The sequence below is a fragment of the Lathyrus oleraceus genome, chromosome 5, assembly GCF_024323335.1.
Source record: "Lathyrus oleraceus cultivar Zhongwan6 chromosome 5, CAAS_Psat_ZW6_1.0, whole genome shotgun sequence".
Taxonomy (NCBI): Eukaryota; Viridiplantae; Streptophyta; class Magnoliopsida; order Fabales; family Fabaceae; genus Lathyrus; species Lathyrus oleraceus.
The window spans coordinates 615,166,112-615,184,656 of record NC_066583.1 but is presented as its reverse complement, the minus strand read 5'-3'; the positions used below and the strand labels follow the sequence as shown (position 1 = coordinate 615,184,656).

Below are 18,545 nucleotides of genomic sequence, written 5' to 3'. Positions count from 1 at the left end.
AATTTTCGTTTGTTCGGATGCAGAATTACAAGACCATTTTCCGACACAATCATGGATACTTCAACAAGGAAAAGCACTTCTTCTTTCCGCTTCAAGAGTCCCGACATCAGGTCATTAAAGGTCCTCTGTTCAAAGGTCGTAGCTCTCAAAGACAACAAGTTTAGAGCCAATTTTGGGAACATCGTAGATCTTCTAACCGAGAAGGTTGACTATTGTGCTATCACTACAATGTCCCAATACTATGACGTCCCTTTAAGATGCTTCACTTTCCCCGACTTCCAAATCTCTCCAACCTTGGAAGACCTCGAGAGACTCCTCAATCGACCAATCAAGGAATACAACCCTTTCCCGAAATTGGAAGAAGGATTCTATTTGACCGAGCTCTCACTCACCTTGGGTATCAACACCAACAAGCTAGTGGACAATTGAGGCGTTAAAGGATCCCTCAAAGGTTTAAATCAAAAGTTCCTAGAAGCCCATGCTTGGGAAATGATTAAAGAAGAAAGACCCGACTTTTGTAGTGCAACCTTGACACTTTTGATTCATGGAATTGTCCTCTTCCCAAATCTGGACAAGTTCATGGATCAATTAGCAGTTGAAGTCTTTTTAACAAAGAATCCGGTGCCTTTTTCACTTGCCGATTTCTACCATACCTTCCATACAAGGCATGAGAAGAAGGGAGGTACTTTCCTTTGTTGCGCTCCTATGCTACATCTTTGGATGAGGGCCCGCATGCCTCAAAGTGGACCTTTCGCCAAAAACAAACTGACATGGCCGCAAAGGTTCGCATCTCTCTCTGCCAACTCAATTCTATGGTACAAGAGGGAATGGGATATAAAGGATGTCATCGCAAGATGTGGAGAGTTCTCTAACGTACCCTTGATAGGAACACAAGGTTGCATCAACTACAACCCTGCTATACTCAAGAGACAACTAGGGTATGCCATGACAAGTCCTCCCGAGGAAAGAGATTTCATTCCATTTGTCATCAATACCGTGGATCCGCTTGATTCAAACGTGAAAAGAGTGAGAAAAGCTTGGACAAGCATAGTCCGTATTGACCATGAATGGGGCAGGAAAAATATACTAGCCAAGGAACTCTACTATGTGTGGGTAAAAGAGAGGGCTAGGGTGGTTAAGATGTCGTTTCTCTTTGATCCTTCTTCATTCCCATTGATGCCCGAGCCCGAGCCTATCCTACAAGAGGACATGGACAAACTTACCAGCCAAATCAAAGAGCTCGAGTTGAAAAACACTCAACTACAAGTCCAACTCAATCGCGCCAAGGAACGTAACCACGTCTTGGAGGATAAGGGTAAGTAAGTCTGTGAAAAATTTGAAGATAGCAAGAAAAGGCTCCGATTAGCCGAGGGACAAAGAGTTTGGATTGGTGGAGCTTTACAAGGAGCTAATTCTGAGCTAGACTTCCGCAACAAGGAGTTGGATCGAGCAACCCGAATCATCAAGGACCTTGAAAATACTGTCGAGAGGTCTAATGCCATGAAGAAAGAAGCGAGGGAAGATTACGAGGCCCATATTCTCAAACTAAGGACCACTTTAAAAGAGTATAAGGGTTTTCTAGCCAAGGAGCAACTAGAGAAAGAAAAGATTCACCGAAGCTTCATGCATGAGCAGTTCAACCTTGGACGAGCTTGCGAGCAAATCAAGAACTTGAAGAGGGGAATCTATGACCAAGCCTATGTAGAATTGCAAAACAACTGCAGACATTGGGAGGAACGTTGTCATGGATTCGAAGCTGCCATTGTTCAAAGGGACGAAATCATCCATAATCTCCAAGCCCTTTACGAAGAATGGAGGGACAAGTACACCAACATGACGGTATTAACGAACTATGCCCTTCAAGACTTTCCCGACAAGTTGAAGGAGGCAGATCTGATCATGTGCCTAGATAATACCCCCAAGAAGGTCTACCACTTCGTCAAGTTCTGCAAAAGAACAATGGTCGAACTCATCACCGACATTGAGGCTCTCCACAAGTCTCAAGGGGTCACTTTTAGGGTGGATATCTAGTTGGTTTATTTGCTTCCATTACTTGTATTTTGCATCTTCTATGTATTGTTGTCTATTTTCCCTTCAAAGGATGAATGAAAGTTGTGATTTTTCTCTATTGTGTTTTCCTTTATTCATGATTGTGAACGTGAATCGTCAAGTAGTTTTTGCAATGAATAAACATGAATAACTAAAAAGAGCTTTGCTTTAACACCAAAAAAAATCATGCATCATATGCATCTTTCGAAACACAAAAACATAAAAAAACTCATCCATCCACCCCTTTTTTCCTTCCAGAACCACTCTCCAAAGTTGACTTTTTGGTACGATACACGAGGACGTCGACAAGCTGTCATGGAGCAACTTCAAGAGAATCAAGTTGTCCTTCAGGAAGAAGTATCCCAAATACGGTCCCAAATGCGGCAGTTGATGGAGACTATTCAAGCAATCGCAAGAGGCCAAGAGGTTCTGGCAAAAATGCAAGAAGAAATGAACCAACGTGCCAGTACTACCAATCCTCCTACCCCTCCAGCGATCGAGATTCCGACTCCAGTTCCTCAAGTTGATCCTCCAATTAACATTAATGCACCCGACGGTGTTCCAAACGACAACCCTCGTCCTCATATTTTTTAGACAGACGACCAACTCGATGCATTCTTCAACCCAAGGGATGCTTCTCAGGATGACGCCTTCGGTTCGGTAACCAACAAGGTCGAGAGGAAGGTAAAGGCTATCGAGGAAAAGCTCAAAGTAATGGGGAGCATTGACATTTTGGGCATTGATGCGGCAGAAATGTGCTTAGTACCTGGGGTCATCATTCCAGCCAAGTTCAAAGTTCCGGACTTTGAAAAATATAAGGGAAATAGCGACCCTAGAAAGCACATTAGGGCATACTACCGAAAGATGGCTGCCTATTCCAGCGATGATCAACTTTTAATGCATTTTTACCAGGATTCCCTCAGTGGGGCATCTTTGGATTGGTACATGCAACTCGAGGGCAACCATATTCACACCTGGAGGGAAATGGCCGAGGCATTCCTCAAGCACTATCAGTACAATACTGATATGGAACCTAATCGCACGCAGTTGCAAAATCTGACTCAGAGGTCTGAGGAGTCCTTCAAAGCGTATGCCCAGCGGTGGAGGGAATTAGCTGCTAGGGTATAACCCCCATTGCTAGAAAGAGAAACGGTAGACATGTTTATAGGAAACCTGCAAGGTCCATACCTTGATAGAATGGTAGGGAGCACCTCTTCGGGCTTTTTCGACCTGGTCTTAGCCGGTGAAAGGATAGAAAATATGATTAAGATGGGAAAGATCTAGAACTCTGCAAGTATTTCTAGTGCATCGAAGAAACCTTTTGTTCCCTACGGTAAAAAACGAGAAGGCGAGACCAATGCTGCCTCCATCATTCGAACAAGAAATCCCACTTATCCACAAGTAGCTGCCATAGATCCCGTCCAACCGAGTCAACAACAACCATTTACAATTCCTGTTCAAACTCAACAACAAAAACGGTATCAAGAACAACCGCAACGTCAACAACCATAATATCAACAACAACAAAGGATACGAAGGCCCGAGAGAAGATTTGACCCAAATCCCATGCCTTATAGCCACATTCTACCATATTCATTGAGGGGATCACTTGTACAACTAAGGGAGTTAGGACCCCCACCAGCGGTTCTTCCTCCCGGTTATGACGCAAATGCCCACTGTGAATTTCATTCTGGCGCTCCTGGGCATTCAATCGAGAATTGTAATGCATTAAAGTACAAGGTTCAAGATCTTATTGATTCTAAGGCAATCACGTTCGCCCCCAAGGGGCCGAATGTAAATAACAACCTGATGCCCCCTCACAACAATGCATCAGTGAATATGATGGAAGCTGACAATGGAAGGAGATTGATGTCCTGTGTGGACGAGTTAAAAACACCACTCATCGAGATCAAGAATGCTTTAATGAAGAATAATACCTTTCCCATCTGCGGTAATGACTGTGAACACTGTCTGATTAACCCGCAACAATGTAGAACATTGAAGTCTATCATACAACAATTAATGAACCAAGGGATCTTGGTGGTAGACCGCCCGTCCACAAAGGAAGATGTGTCTACCCTCGAGATACCATACGACGAAGTCCCTCCTCTGCAAATTCCATATGACTTCTCTCAGTTAACTCTGTCGACAAATCCTGTTACTCCAATCGTAATAACAGTTCCCACACCATTCCCATATGTTGACACCAAGGCAGTCCCATGGATGTATGACACCTCAGTCTACATTCATGGTCAGAAGATTCAAGAAGAACCGTTAAAGTCTAGTGATCCAATGATCAATATCATCGGCACTAGCGGAATCACGAGAAGTGGAAGGATATTTGCACCAACACCCACTCCAATTGGAACTATCAATCCTTCAACTTCGAACAAAGGCAAACAAATTGATGGCGCTCAGCAAAGAGAAGACCCCACACCTTCCAATGAAGTAGACGAGTTCTTACGCATTATCAAGAAGAGCGATTATCGAGTAGTTGATCAGCTTAACCAGACACCCTCAAAAATCTCAATGTTGTCTTTATTAATGTGCTCGGAGGCCCATAGGGATGCTTTGGTAAAATTTCTGAGGACAACTCACGTGCCGCAAGAGATATCTGTTTGTCAGTTTGAAGGAGTAGTTAACAATATCGTTACTAGCTTAAGCTTGGGTTTCAGTGATGAAGAGCTTCCCGCCGAGGGGAGGAATCATAACAAAGCTCTCCATATTTCTATTGAGTGCGTGGACACAGTCCTATCAAGAGTTTTGGTAGACATTGGGTCTTCCCTCAATGTGATGCCTAAGAGCTCCTTTGCTAAACTAAATGTTGAAGGACTCGTAATGAAGCCGAGTGAGCTTATAGTAAGAGTATTTGATGGGACTAGAAGGACTGTAATCGGTGAGGTGAATTTGCCTATGAAGATTGGTCCCCATATTTTCCCTATCACTTTCTTCGTAATAGACATCTATCCAGCCTACAGTTGTCTGCTTGGGAGGCCTTGGATCCATTCAGCTGGTGCAGTCACTTCAACGCTCCACCAAAAATTGAAATTCTTAGCTGATGATAAACTAGTTGTTGTAGAGGGTGAGGAGGACATTGTGGTAAGTCACCTCACATCCTTTCGATACGTTGAAGGAGAAGGGGAAATAAGGGAAGTCCCATTCCAATCATTTGAAGTTATCAATGTTGAAATGGTTTGCCCAGCAAGGGACGAATCCAAAGATGCCGAATATCCCATGGCATCTCTTAAAGACGCCCTGACAATCATAAAGGATGGACACCCCCAAGGATGGGGAAGATTGCTTGAACTCCCTGCCAACAAGGAGCGCACCGGTTTGGGATACAACTCCCAGAATTTGAAGAAACCCACATCGATAGCTACAAGGGGATCAATGCTCCTGCTATCCAAAAACTTCTCAAGTGTTCGTTACCTGGATGACAACCGTATTTGTGCCGTGGAAGAAGAAGAAGAAGAAGATGATGGGTTAATCTTCACAAAGACTGATGGAAATGGTGCCACCAATAGACCGAGTTTGAAATACCTAAAGTGACCTTGATTGAAATGTAATTCCCAGTGTTGTTTCCCTTCCTTTTTATCAAAAGAACTCATGTCAAGCCCAAGGAATGGGGGAATCATTTGTAGGGCATCATCAAATTTCCTTATTAATCATTAATGAAAAAGGGTTCATGTTCGCAATCAATTTTGAGATCCTTGCCTTTCATTTATTTCTTTCACCTTTTTTAAATGGCATTTTTCGTTTTAAAAAGAAATAATTCTTTTCAAATCATCCTTTCTTTCATACCAATAAAAGCATGGACCTTAAATCATGCAGATCATCCTCGACAACCACCAATGATAATTCTGCTACAGTCTCATATGACTTTGACAACCCGATTAATCAAGCTGATGAAGAGTGTGAGGAAGAGGCCGAACTCCCAAAAGAATTGGCAAGGCTGCTCAAGCAGAAGGAAAAAGTCATCCAGTCGCACAAAGAATCAGTGGAAGTGATTAACCTTGGGACAGATGAGGAAGTGAAAGAAGTCCGAGTCGGCTCCGCTCTACAAGACGAGGTGAAAACAAAATTAATTGAGCTCTTGAAGGAATACAAAGATGTGTTTGCATGGTCATACCAAGATATGCCTGGCCTTGATACTGACATTGTGGTCCATCATCTACCCCTTAAAGAAGAATGCCCTCCAGTAAAACAAAAACTACGAAGGACCCGTCCCGACATGGCTATGAAAATCAAGGAGGAGGTACAAAAGCAGCTCAACGCCGGCTTCCTAGTGGTCTCCAATTATCCTCAATGGATAGCTAACATTGTGCATGTACCTAAGAAGGATGGCGAAGTAAGAATGTGCATAGATTATAGAAATCTAAATAGAGCAAGTCCCAAAGATGACTTTCCACTGCCATACATTGACGTGCTAGTAGATAATACCACTCAGTTCTCTGTTTTCTCTTTTATGGATGGTTTCTCCGGTTATAACCAGATCCGCATGGCTCAAGAAGATATGGAGAAAACCACTTTCATAACACCATGGGGCACCTTCTTCTACAAGGTGATGCCTTTTGGATTGAAGAACGCCGGTGCCACATACCAACGAGCCATGGTCACTCTCTTTCATGATATGATCCATAAAGAGATTGAGGTCTACGTCGACGACATGATAGCCAAGTCTCAAACCGAAGAAGAACACCTTGTCAATCTAGAAAAGTTGTTTGAGAGGCTGAGGAAGTTCAAATTGAGGCTTAATCCCAACAAATGCACATTTGGGGTAAGATACGGCAAATTATTAGGCTTTATCGTTAGTCAACGTGGCATCAAAGTAGATCCCGAGAAAGTAAAGGCCATACAAGTTATGCCTGCACCCAAAACCGAGAAGGAAGTCTGAGGATTCCTAGGTAGATTGAACTACATTGCTAGGTTCATATCTCACCTCACTGCCACTTGTGATCCAATCTTCAAACTTCTTCGAAAGGATCAAGCCATCATTTGGAACGATGACTGCCAAGACGCATTTGAGAAAATAAAGGAATATTTGCAAGAGCCTCCTGTGTTGATGCCTCATGTACCTAGTATATCATTAATCATGTATCTCACCATTCTCGAAGGATCAATGGGTTGTGTCCTCGGCCAACATGACGAGACTGGTAGAAAAGAGCATGCAATATACTATTTGAGCAAGAAGTTCACTGATTGCGAGAGTAGGTATTCGATGCTCGAAAAGACTTGTTGCACACTAGCATGGGCTGCCAAACGTTTAAGACAATACATGCTCACTCATACGACATTGTTGATCTCTAAGATGGATCCTGTCAAATACATCTTTGAGAAGCCGACTCTAACTGGTAGAGTAGCCCGATGGCAAATGGCTCTGACCGAGTACGATATCCAACATGTCACTCAAAAGGCCATCAAAGGGAGTGTATTGTCTGATTATCTTGCACAACAACCCTTAGAGGACTATCAGTCTATGCGTTTCGAATTCCCCGACGAGGATATCATGTTGATTAGGGATTGCAACATCCCCGGTCCCGAGGAAGGACCCGAGCCTGGATCCCGATGGACCATGGTTTTTGATGGAGCTTCTAACGCTCATGGCAATGGCATTGGGGCAGTAATCACTTCTCCAACTAATTTCCACCTCCCCTTCACCGCCCGATTATGTTTTGAATGTACAAACAATATGGCCGAATACGAGGCTTGTATCTTTGGCATTTAAGCTGATATCGATCTTAGAATCAAAATCCTGGAAGTCTATGGGGACTCAACCTTGGTAATTAGCCAAGTCAAAGGAGATTGGGATACTAGAGATCATAATCTCATTCCTTACAAAGAGCATGTCTTGAAACTAGTCCCCTACTTCGATGAAATTACATTCCACCACATTCCTCGAGAAGAGAATCAGCTAGCTGACGCTTTGGCAACTTTGGCGTCCATATTTAAAGTTAAGTAGAAGAACGAAGTGTCGTCCTTTCACCTGAACTACTTGGACGAACCTGCTTACTGTCTGGAAGCAGAAGACGAAGCTGACGATCATCCTTGGTTCCATGACATCATGAAAATCTTAGAGAACCAAGAGTATCCTGCAGACGCGTCTATCACCGACAAGAAGTATCTTCGAAAACTGTCATCCAAATTCTTCTTAAGTGGAGGGGTATTATACAAGAGAAATTATGATTCTGTTTTGCTTAGATGTGTGAACAAGCAAGAAGCAAACCAGATTATAATGGAAATTCATGAAGGATCCTTTGGGACGCATGCCAGTGGGAGTACTATGGTGAAGAAAATTTTAAGGGCTGGATATTACTGGATGACTATGGAGATTGACTGTCATCGCCACGTCCAAACCTGCCACAAGTGCCAAATCTATGCTGATAAGATCCATGTGTCGCCAACTCCTCTCAACGTCCTAACATCACCTTGGCCTTTCGCCATGTGGGGCATTGACGTGATCGGACGCATAGAGCCAACTGCCTCGAATGGACACCACTTCATCCTTGTAGCCATTGACTATTTCACAAAATGGGTAGAAGCAGCCTCGTACGCCAACGTTACCAGACAAGTGGTGACTCGATTTCTCAGGAAAGAAATCATCTGCCGTTATGGGGTCCCCAACAAGATCATTACTGATAATGGATCTAACCTCAATAATAAAATGATGAAAGAGCTATGCCAGAATTTCAAGATCGACCACCAATGGCGTTGTTGAGGCAGCTAACAAAAACATCAAGAAGATCGTGCAAAAGATGGTGGAAACCTACAAAGATTGGCACAAAATGCTCACATTCGCATTACACAGCTATCGTACTTCCGTACGCACTTCCACTGGGGAAACTCCCTTCTCCCTTGCATACGACATGGATGCAGTCTTACCGGTCGAAGTAGAAATTCCTTCCTTAAGGAATTTGACAGATGTTAAGCTTGATGAGTCTGAGTGGGTACAAGCTCGATTTGACCAACTAAACCTCATTGATGAGAAGCGCTTAGCAGCCATCTTCTATGGCCAACTTTACCAAAAGCGCATCAAGAGGGAACATGACAAAAAGGTTTTCCCCCACAGCCTAAAGGCCGGAGACCTCGTATTGAAGAAGATTCTTCCAATCCATACTGACCCAAGGGGAAAATGGACGCCGAACTACGAAGGTCCGTATGTTGTAAGAAATGTCTTCTCCAGAGGAGCCTTGATCCTTGCAACTATGGATGGTGAAGATCTCCCATCCCCGGTGATCAAGCACAAAAGCTAGGAGGATGGTCCATTACTTAAATCCATACTTCATGACACTTGGGACAAACTTATGCATTAATCTAAAGTGCCTTAAATGATCCATGATCAATTAGGAGATAGATTTGAAATGATGAAAATTCATCAAGCACCAATCCATACATCATGAACAAGATAGACACAAGTTATCCAATTGATCAAAAGGAAAAGAAATAGATCAAGAAGAAGATGACAAGAGAGGTCACACCCAAATTGGACCAAAAGTTTAATCAAGTCATCATCAAAATCAATCATCCATTTTGGTGGATTAGAGTTTTCACCCCATCAACACCCAAGATCCATTGAGTTTGATGAGACTCATGATCCAAACCATAATGATCCAAGACCAACAGAAGTTCACAAAGGTCACACAAATATAATTTGCAATTAAATGAAATAAAAATGCACCAAAAGTATTTTTAAATGAATTTTAAAATAGAAATAAATTGAAAAATCTATAAAATCCTTCAAAACACCAAATAAATGATCAAGAAAATTATGGAAGGTTGAAAATAAAATAAGAAGCATGTAATAAATTTTTCAGAATTAAAAAATATAGAAAAATAAAGGAGAAAAGAGAAAATTCATGAAAAATAGAAAATCAGTGAAATAAAATATGGAAAAATAAAAATCAGATGAAGAAAAATAAAAGAGAATTTTAGAAATTATTTTGGATTTTTTTGGATAAAAAATGAAATTACTATGAATTTTAAAAGAAAAAACAATTAAAAATAATAAAAGAAAAAGAATTAAAATCAGAAAAAACACGAAGCGTTGGATCACGCCTCATTAATTGACGTGGCAAATCCAACACTCCTCACATTAGGATGCACGATGGAACGCGCTACAGACAACATATGAGATCCAATTCAAAACCAGTCAATCAAAGCATTTCGTTTGTCCAACATGTCTGGCCAAACTCAGACGACCTGGAACACTCTTGTCATCTTCTCCGGTGAGCTCTCATCAGAGTTTCATCATTTAGTAAATTCAGAACACGAGACCACCACCATTGTGATCCTCTTCTAATCCTGAATTCAACCTTATGCTCTAAATTCATTTATCTAAATCGAGCAAAGGGAATTTCAGAGAAGTTTTAGAAGCAAGCAAGCCACGAAAAATAAAATTAAATGATGAACACTATCAATCAACACAAGTTAAGTTAGGGGAAAGCATCAGAGGGTGAATTATATTGTGGTAACTTGTTTGAGTTCAAATGATGCTCAGAACTAACTTGTCCAGATGGTGATCAGAAGTTGATGAATCTCTCTCTAGTTAGAGCACTTCAGAAGGTCTCAGAGCTTGATAATTGTTGCAAAAGTTTCAGAGGATGCCGAAGATGCTAATGGAATCAAGAAATTGGATTGAAACAAGCTGAAACTCAAAGCACAATAGTTGATTTTTTCTGGAAACTTTCAAGTTGCAGCAAGGATTTCTTGGCTCTCAAAAGCTTGGAAATGAATGTAGTAGCTTCCTCTATTTATAGGGAATGTGTTTGGATCCAAATACATGTGGAATGATGTTAAATTCGTGCAAAACGAATTTGATCCGAATGTGAGAAAAGTGTGACTTGCAACTCATCAAAACTCAGCCAAATGATGTGTTTCAAAGGTCAATTAACTTCTGGAGACTTGGTTAAACATGTTTAGGTCCAAAAAACATGCTAATTTGGCTCGGTATTTAGATTAGTGAAGTTAAAAATTCGGGCAATGGCAATTTCTTCAGTTCCAAGTCACCATGTTCAACCCAATGGGGCATCCTACTCAAGAGGCTTTTTGATCCCATTCTTTTTGCAATGTGTTGACATCATAGAAAAGATTACAATGTGACAAAAAAGGTTGCATTTGTATGTTTGAGCACAAAGTTATGTCATGTTGAAGTTGGCATGAAAACTGATCATATAACTTAGAAAAATTCAAGTGTTCCATGACTCAAAATGACCTGTAATGTCTCAATGAATTCCATAGCCTCCCAATCATATTTTAACCTTGATCCTTGAAAAAAAACTTGTAGATGGAATCACAAATGACATTTTGCAAAAAGAATCATCCCTAAATGTTGAAAATTGAAGAAGTTATGATCTTTGAAAGTTGAGAAAAAGTCACTTGAAAATAGGTCAAATTTCACTAAGTCCACAAATGACCTATAATGTCTCCAAACTTTTGATGATCCTCCAACAATAATTGGCTCTTATCATGTAAATATAAGTTATAGATGATGTTGAGAAGATTCATATGCAAAAATAATCATTCAAAAATGTTGAGAATTGAAGGAGTTGTGATCCTTGGAATTTTGATTTCAAATGTTGACTTTTTGGTCAAACCATTAGGAACAAGCTTGTGTACTTGGACTTTCCTTGCATTTCAAAGCATATGGGTGATCATATGAACTCAAAATAAGGTGTCCTTGATTTCCACTTGATTAAATTTCTCAAAGATTGAAGTTGCTTGTTGAAGAAGGCATGAAAATAAACACATGGACCTTTGAATTTCCTTGAGAAGTAAGCAACAAAACTTTGAGATGCTCTTGATTGAAAAGTCATACCTTGCACAATAAACTTAAGGAAATAGAACATATTTTTTCTATTTTGATTAGTGGTTAGATAAGCAGTTAATCATATAAACACAAAGGTAAAATACCAATAAAGAGGTGTTTGGTGCAAATGATGTGTGGGATCTTAGGGTTAAAAATTAGGGTATGACACTTGGAAGCTTGGGAAAATGAGGGAGAACCTTCCTCTATTTATAGGTAAGGTGATGAATGAAGAGTGGTGATGGATTGGAGTGAGATTCATCTTATTCATATTTGGGTATGGTGTCAAAAGGTTTGGGTCGGTGAGCTGGAAAATGTGACCTAATCCACTCCAATTTGTATGCTAACGATTGAAAAATGATGTGGCAATCATTTTAATTCTAGAAGGATCTCCAATTTTTTCTTTTTGTATCATTTTCCTTGAACCCGTGCTCATGTTTTTCATGTTCTTTGGCTTGCGTTTGGCTCAAGCATAACACTTGTTTTGCACATGATTTCAAGCTTGCAACTCATTATTCTTCATTTCTTTCAGTACCTGATATTGAATTGAATCAAACTTGGTTGATTTTGGTGATTGATCATGGCATTTGGGAGATTTCATGTGGCTTATTTCAATGGTGATGATGATGGTTATGCTACACTTGATCATGGTGACTCCAAATTCTGCCTTGCCTTAGCCAATACTTTGGATGATGATGAAGCCTTGATGATGGAATCCATCTACTCATGATGAGAAAAGTTTGAATGATGATTGTTTAATTTCCATTAGCATGCCATACTTGCCATGAAATGTTATATGAAATGATCACTTGAATGCACTTATGGACCATGTTGATCAAGCCATGCCTAAGCTGAATTGTATGGCCTTGTTTGTACTTGAAGTATGAAGGTAAGCATGTTACATGAGCCATGTATGAAGTACACTTTGAATGCTTGATACTCCCACTTTAACCTTTGATTCACAAGCCAAAATGATGCATACTTGAAACTTGATCTTGTACTTGAGATTGATGAATGGTCAACCTTGATTCAACCTTAAGTTATGCCTTGTCTAGAAAGGGAAAATCATATGTGCCATAGCCATTTGGATGAAGTTTGGATAAGGAAGCCTCATGCACCAAATATATCTTGATTCCATTCCTAAGTTCATCTTGGATGACAACCTTGCCCATGAATGGCTAACATGTTTCTTACCAAAAAAATGATCGTTTGAGCCTTTTTTGACAAGTCACAATTGTCCCATAATAAGTATGCCTTGAGGGGTTGACCATATGAAGCTCTAATTGAGCTTGATTTAAAGTACCACAATGTTCTTCATCTTTGTATACCTACATGAACATAAAGGAAAAGAGACAAAATGAAACATATTTTGTGTTTTGGATGCATAAGTGTTAGATGTAATAATTGATGAATAAGTAAACCCTAGTCTACAGATGATGGCACAAAGACAAAGTACCCAAAAGGTAGCATGAGCCTGCCAATGAGAGTCTTAATTAAACCTTGGTAAGATAAGAAAGCAGAACCCTACTCCCAAGCACCACTTCAAGAATAACTATGCTTGTGAACCCATGACCAAATGAAATGGTCATGCTAATGACATTGTTTGATGAATGATATGATCTCATGTATGCATATAGGTCACAAACCAAGATGGAAAAGGGAAGGGTAAATGTTGGGGTATGACAAGGTGCCTTCAAGATTAACCTTCCACCTAAGTCGAGAACTCTCATCATTTTGTCTTTAATCGACACTTTGTAGTTCTTTTCGAACAACTTCCCTATGCTGATAAAATTACTTTTCATGCTTGGTATACAATAAATGGGAAATTACTAACCTATTTCCATATTTCCTCATAATCGGAACATCAAAAATACCTTTGACTGCTAATGTATTGTCATTTACAAATTTTACCATGTTCTTCATTGAGGGTTTCATGTTGACAAACCAATCTTTCCTACCACTCATGTGTGATGAACATCTCAAGTTTAAGTACCATTGGTCCTGGAATCTTTCTCCATCTCTTGTTGTGACCATTAACAACATATCTTCTTTTTCATGCTTTGCAAATTTCGCATCATTATCTTGATTCTTTTGTTTTTCAGGACAATCACTAGAGTAGTGACCATACTTCTGACAGTTGAAACACTGAATGTGACTTTCGTCAGGTTTTCAACCACCACCTTTTCCTCTACATGCAGCATGACCTCTTTGGTTTCTTTGGTATGAGAGCTTTCTTTGATTTGACCAACCACTTTCTTGCTGATTTTGACCAGTCGAATTGTTATAGCATCCTCTGCCTTTGTTGTTGAACCACTTCCCTTTACCTTTCTTTTCTCTTGCTAATTGTGCCTGCAAATCCATATCACTCTTCAACTTTCCTGCAACTCTTTCAGTCATTCTTTGTTTATGAGATTCATGTTTCCCTTGAAGCTCTTCCTTTGTCAATGTTGACAAATCTTTTGACTCTTTTATGGATATTACCATGTGGTCGAACTTTGGAGCCAATAACCTCAAGATACTTGAAATAATTGATCTTGATGTTAACATTTCTCCCCATACCTTGATTTGATTCACCAGTTTTGTAACCCTAGTGAAAAAATCAGTTATGCTTTCATTATCTTCCATTTGAAAGCAATTCATACATTCTTTTGTAAATTCATAGCCTCACTTCTTTCACCATTTATGCACCTCCAATTGATTTTCAAGAATTTCCCATGCTTCTTTCACTGATTCAACATCACTAACCTTTTAGAGATTGTCCGTATCAACGTATTAATGGATCATAAAGAGAGCTTTATAATCTTTCTTCTTCAATTATTTGTGTGCAACCTTTTCTTTATCTGTCACTCCCTCCTTCCCAATATCCGAAAGATCTTGATAGAAAAAGACAACCTTTATCTGCTTGCACGAATTCTCATAATTCTGATTCTTCAGAATTAGGAGACTCGCCGAAAAATGCTCGTTCGGATGATTCGTCACCATCATGTATTACGTCCCACAAATCGCTCAACCAGTGCTCTATATACAAGATGTTGGAAATTTACCAATTTCCCTTCAAGAAATTCACCAAAACCTATGGAGAATTTTCAGCCAAATCTTGATGAACGAGAATCAATATTTACGATTAATTACTCCTCTTGTTCTTCACTCTTAAGTCGAGTGAATCAACCACACTAGGTTGTAAGATTATATCGTTGCACAATTGTTAATGGAAGAAGAAATAAAATATGAAAATTTGGAAGAAAGGGGATTTAGGGTTTACGAGAAAAGGAAGAAGAAGAAGAATTTATGCAGAGTAACTCTCTCCTCTCAAATTGAGATTTTGTTCAATTGTGCAACCGCACTTCTGTTATCTTGTATTACAATCAATAAGGGTTACTCCATATTTATAGATTTTGGGTTTACTTTCTCCTCAAGCAAAACCTAAATACCTAATTCTACTTGTCGTACCCCAAATTTTGACCATTATTTCTTTCTTGTTATTGACTAAGAATCTAGGTCATTAACATGCTCAGGACCCTTTATAAGGCATCTGGTCATCCCCAATGACCTAAAAAGTCAAAGGGGGGTCATTTTAACTTTTTAGTCCCTCTTAGGGATTTGTTTTAATTCATGGATGTTGCTTGGAACGTAATAATTTGGAGAGTTATGCTAGAGGGATATTACCATTACTAACTAGGACATTGTCTTATTAAAACACATTAGTAAAAAATAATAATTAGGGGGATCATTTGTTTTAATAGCAGGGGTATAATAGGTTATAATAAAGTTATTAGTTAAATGGTGATAGATTAATATTAGTATTATGTTTATTTTTTTACATATTAATATTAAGTTATATTATTGTTATTTAGGAATAGATAAATATTGAGATTCATTAGGGTTAAATTAATTATTTTTTTAAATCATATTAACATTAATTGATATATTATCTAATTAGGGTCATAATTGGATTATCAGAACATAATATTAGTATTATTATTATTATTATTATTAATATTATCATGAATTTATCATTAAGATTATTATTATATACTCGCTAAGGCTATTTTATTTCAAATGAGTGGAATAATCTAATTGATTACAAAAATAAGTATAAGGAGTTACAAAAGGGAATGTCATGAGTTTGAATTCCACCTTTCTCCCTTTCTCAAAAAATCATAAAAATAAAAAATAATAAGAATATTTTATCATTATTAGATTGTTTTCATTTATTTAAATAATTTTTTATTTTTTACTTATCTAAATTCACAAAGTCATGAATCCATCTAGATTCATTAGCTTGAGCTCTAAAAATATGTAGAATCAGGTTAAATAAAATCTTTCTTAAACAATTCAATTTAATTTAATTTTTTTAACCTAATTTTATCTATAAATAACACATATGTTATACACTTTATCTCATCGAAGAACAACAACACTAAAACCCTGATTTAAGCCTCAACTCAACCCTCCATGCAATTTAATTTTTTTAACCTAATTTTATCTATAAATAACACATATGTTATACACTTTTTCTCATTGAAGAACAACAACACTAAAACCCTGATTTAAGCCTCAACTCAACCCTTCATGCAATCCAATTTTCAGCAAGCAATCCTTGCAATCTAAGAAAAGAGAAGAGGAGTTAGAAGGAATTCGAGGCAAAAAAAGAAAGAAAGAGAAATAAAGAGGAACTGCACCTTTACACAACTAGGGAAATCCTTCTCCCTGTAGATTGGTCCTTCATTAATGTTTATATATTTGCAATAAAATTTGTACCTTGGTGTCTTAGTCTATTCATATAGTACTTATAATAATAACTTATTCAAAAACACATAATCACGTTCTAAACAAATTTAAACTAAAATCATATAACAACCTTTTAATATCATGAATGACTTTGTAAAAATTAATTTTATTTTTCCTTTCAATTTTTTAACAACTTTTAATGTCATGAAGCAAATCATTTAAAAATCAATTTTTCTTTTAAATCATTTTTTTAAAACAAAAAAAAACTTTTTTAACTAATATCATGAAATAAAAAATCAAATTAACTTTTTTAGCTAATATTACAAAAGACATTTCTTTAAAAAATACCATGAATTAAAATAATTTTTTAACATGAATCAAAGTTTTTTTAACAAAATCATAATATATTCAAATCTAAAAAACTAATACCTTGGTTAAGTTTCAAACTCAAACCTCATAATTTCTTTCAAATTAAACCCAAACCATATTTCAAATAATCTAAAACACAATTTCAAACATTTAAACAAATATCATAAACATTCTTAACAAATATCATAAAATATATATCATAAATCTTTTCTTTAACTAACAACATCCTGTTTCAAAACCACGAAATTTCTCAATAAAATACATACGCCAGATTATACTAATAAAACTAAAAAAATCAAGTTTTAATTATTTATGATTTATATTATGAAAAAAATGGGAGTTGTTTAGTTCCTAACTAATAATAAGATAAAATAAATATCTTATTTCCAAATAATAATTATAATCAACATGGAACGAAAATACAAAAAAAAATGTAATAAGGGTTGGGTGTAAGACCCTAATTTTGACCCTAAGATCCCTCATGGCATCATGTTATTGCATAAGTGCATTGCCTCAAGGATCATAGCATGTTTGGCTCCTTAACCCTAAGGTTGGGACTTGTTTGAGTGTTTTGAGACCACCAAGCATGCTTGTATTGTATATTATTGCTTTTCTTATTTGATTACTGACCAAAAGCACAAAAATATCTCACTAACTCTTTGTTTTGAAGCTCAAGTGATCATGTGCTCCACAATGCTCCTAGGAGGCTCCTAAGCCCAATGAAATGGCTATATGAAGATGAGAAAAAGCATGACAATGGTCCACAAAGCTCTTAATCATCATATATGTATCCCAAGTATCTTAATTTGCCAATTTGATCAAGATAACCCAAAAGGCTTGAGGATTGTTTCCCAAGGAAACCCTAATTTCACCGTGCTTTGACTATGCCTTGCCCATGAATCAACCTTAACTTATGATTAAATTTAATCAAGGTAAGTTCTTTCATTCATCATTTTATGCATATGTGAGCCTATTTAAGGCCCCTCAGTCATTTATTCATCAAGATTGGAAGTTTGGCCTTGAAAAAGTTGACCAGTCAAGTCATCTGACTAAGCTGAGAATCCCTGAAATATAACTTTTGATGTGTTTGTAACATGAATATGATCCCAAGAGAAAAAATGTTCTTAAGAACCATATGAACAACTTTAATTTTCATAAAAAATCCATTTGAAACTTGGAAGGTCATCATTCATTTCAAAACATTATAGGTCATTTTGTCTGAAACCCTAATTTTGGGTCAACTTACCAAGGGCATAATTTCCTTAATCTTTATGATTTTGAGGTGATACCAAATTCATTGGAAATATTGAGATTTCTACTTAAAATTTTATGTTGTATAAAATTTCATAATCCTAAAATAAATACATGTGATAATGCAAAACATTATAGGTCATCTTGGACCTAATTCATTGTATTTGAAAAAGTACCCAACTTCAAATGCCCATAACTTTGTCATAGAAAATCCAAATTATGCAAAATTTGATTATATATTGACTATATTGAAAATATATACAACTTTGATGTTGGATATTTTTCCATTTGAAGCTTGCATCATGAAAACAGAGGGGTTTGACTAGGCTTGCTTTTGGTGAAATTT

General features: G+C 37.7%; 1 protein-coding gene across 1 annotated transcript; it reads left to right on the top strand.

Annotated features, from left to right (window-relative positions):
* Positions 1–3,615: 3,615 nt before the first annotated feature.
* LOC127082421 (uncharacterized) lies at positions 3,616–5,598 on the top strand. The gene is made up of 2 exons (XM_051022660.1): positions 3,616–4,945; positions 5,129–5,598. Exons 1-2 carry the CDS (start codon positions 3,616–3,618, stop codon positions 5,596–5,598), a joined length of 1,800 nt encoding a protein of 599 aa, XP_050878617.1.
* The last annotated feature ends 12,947 nt before the right edge of the window (positions 5,599–18,545 follow it).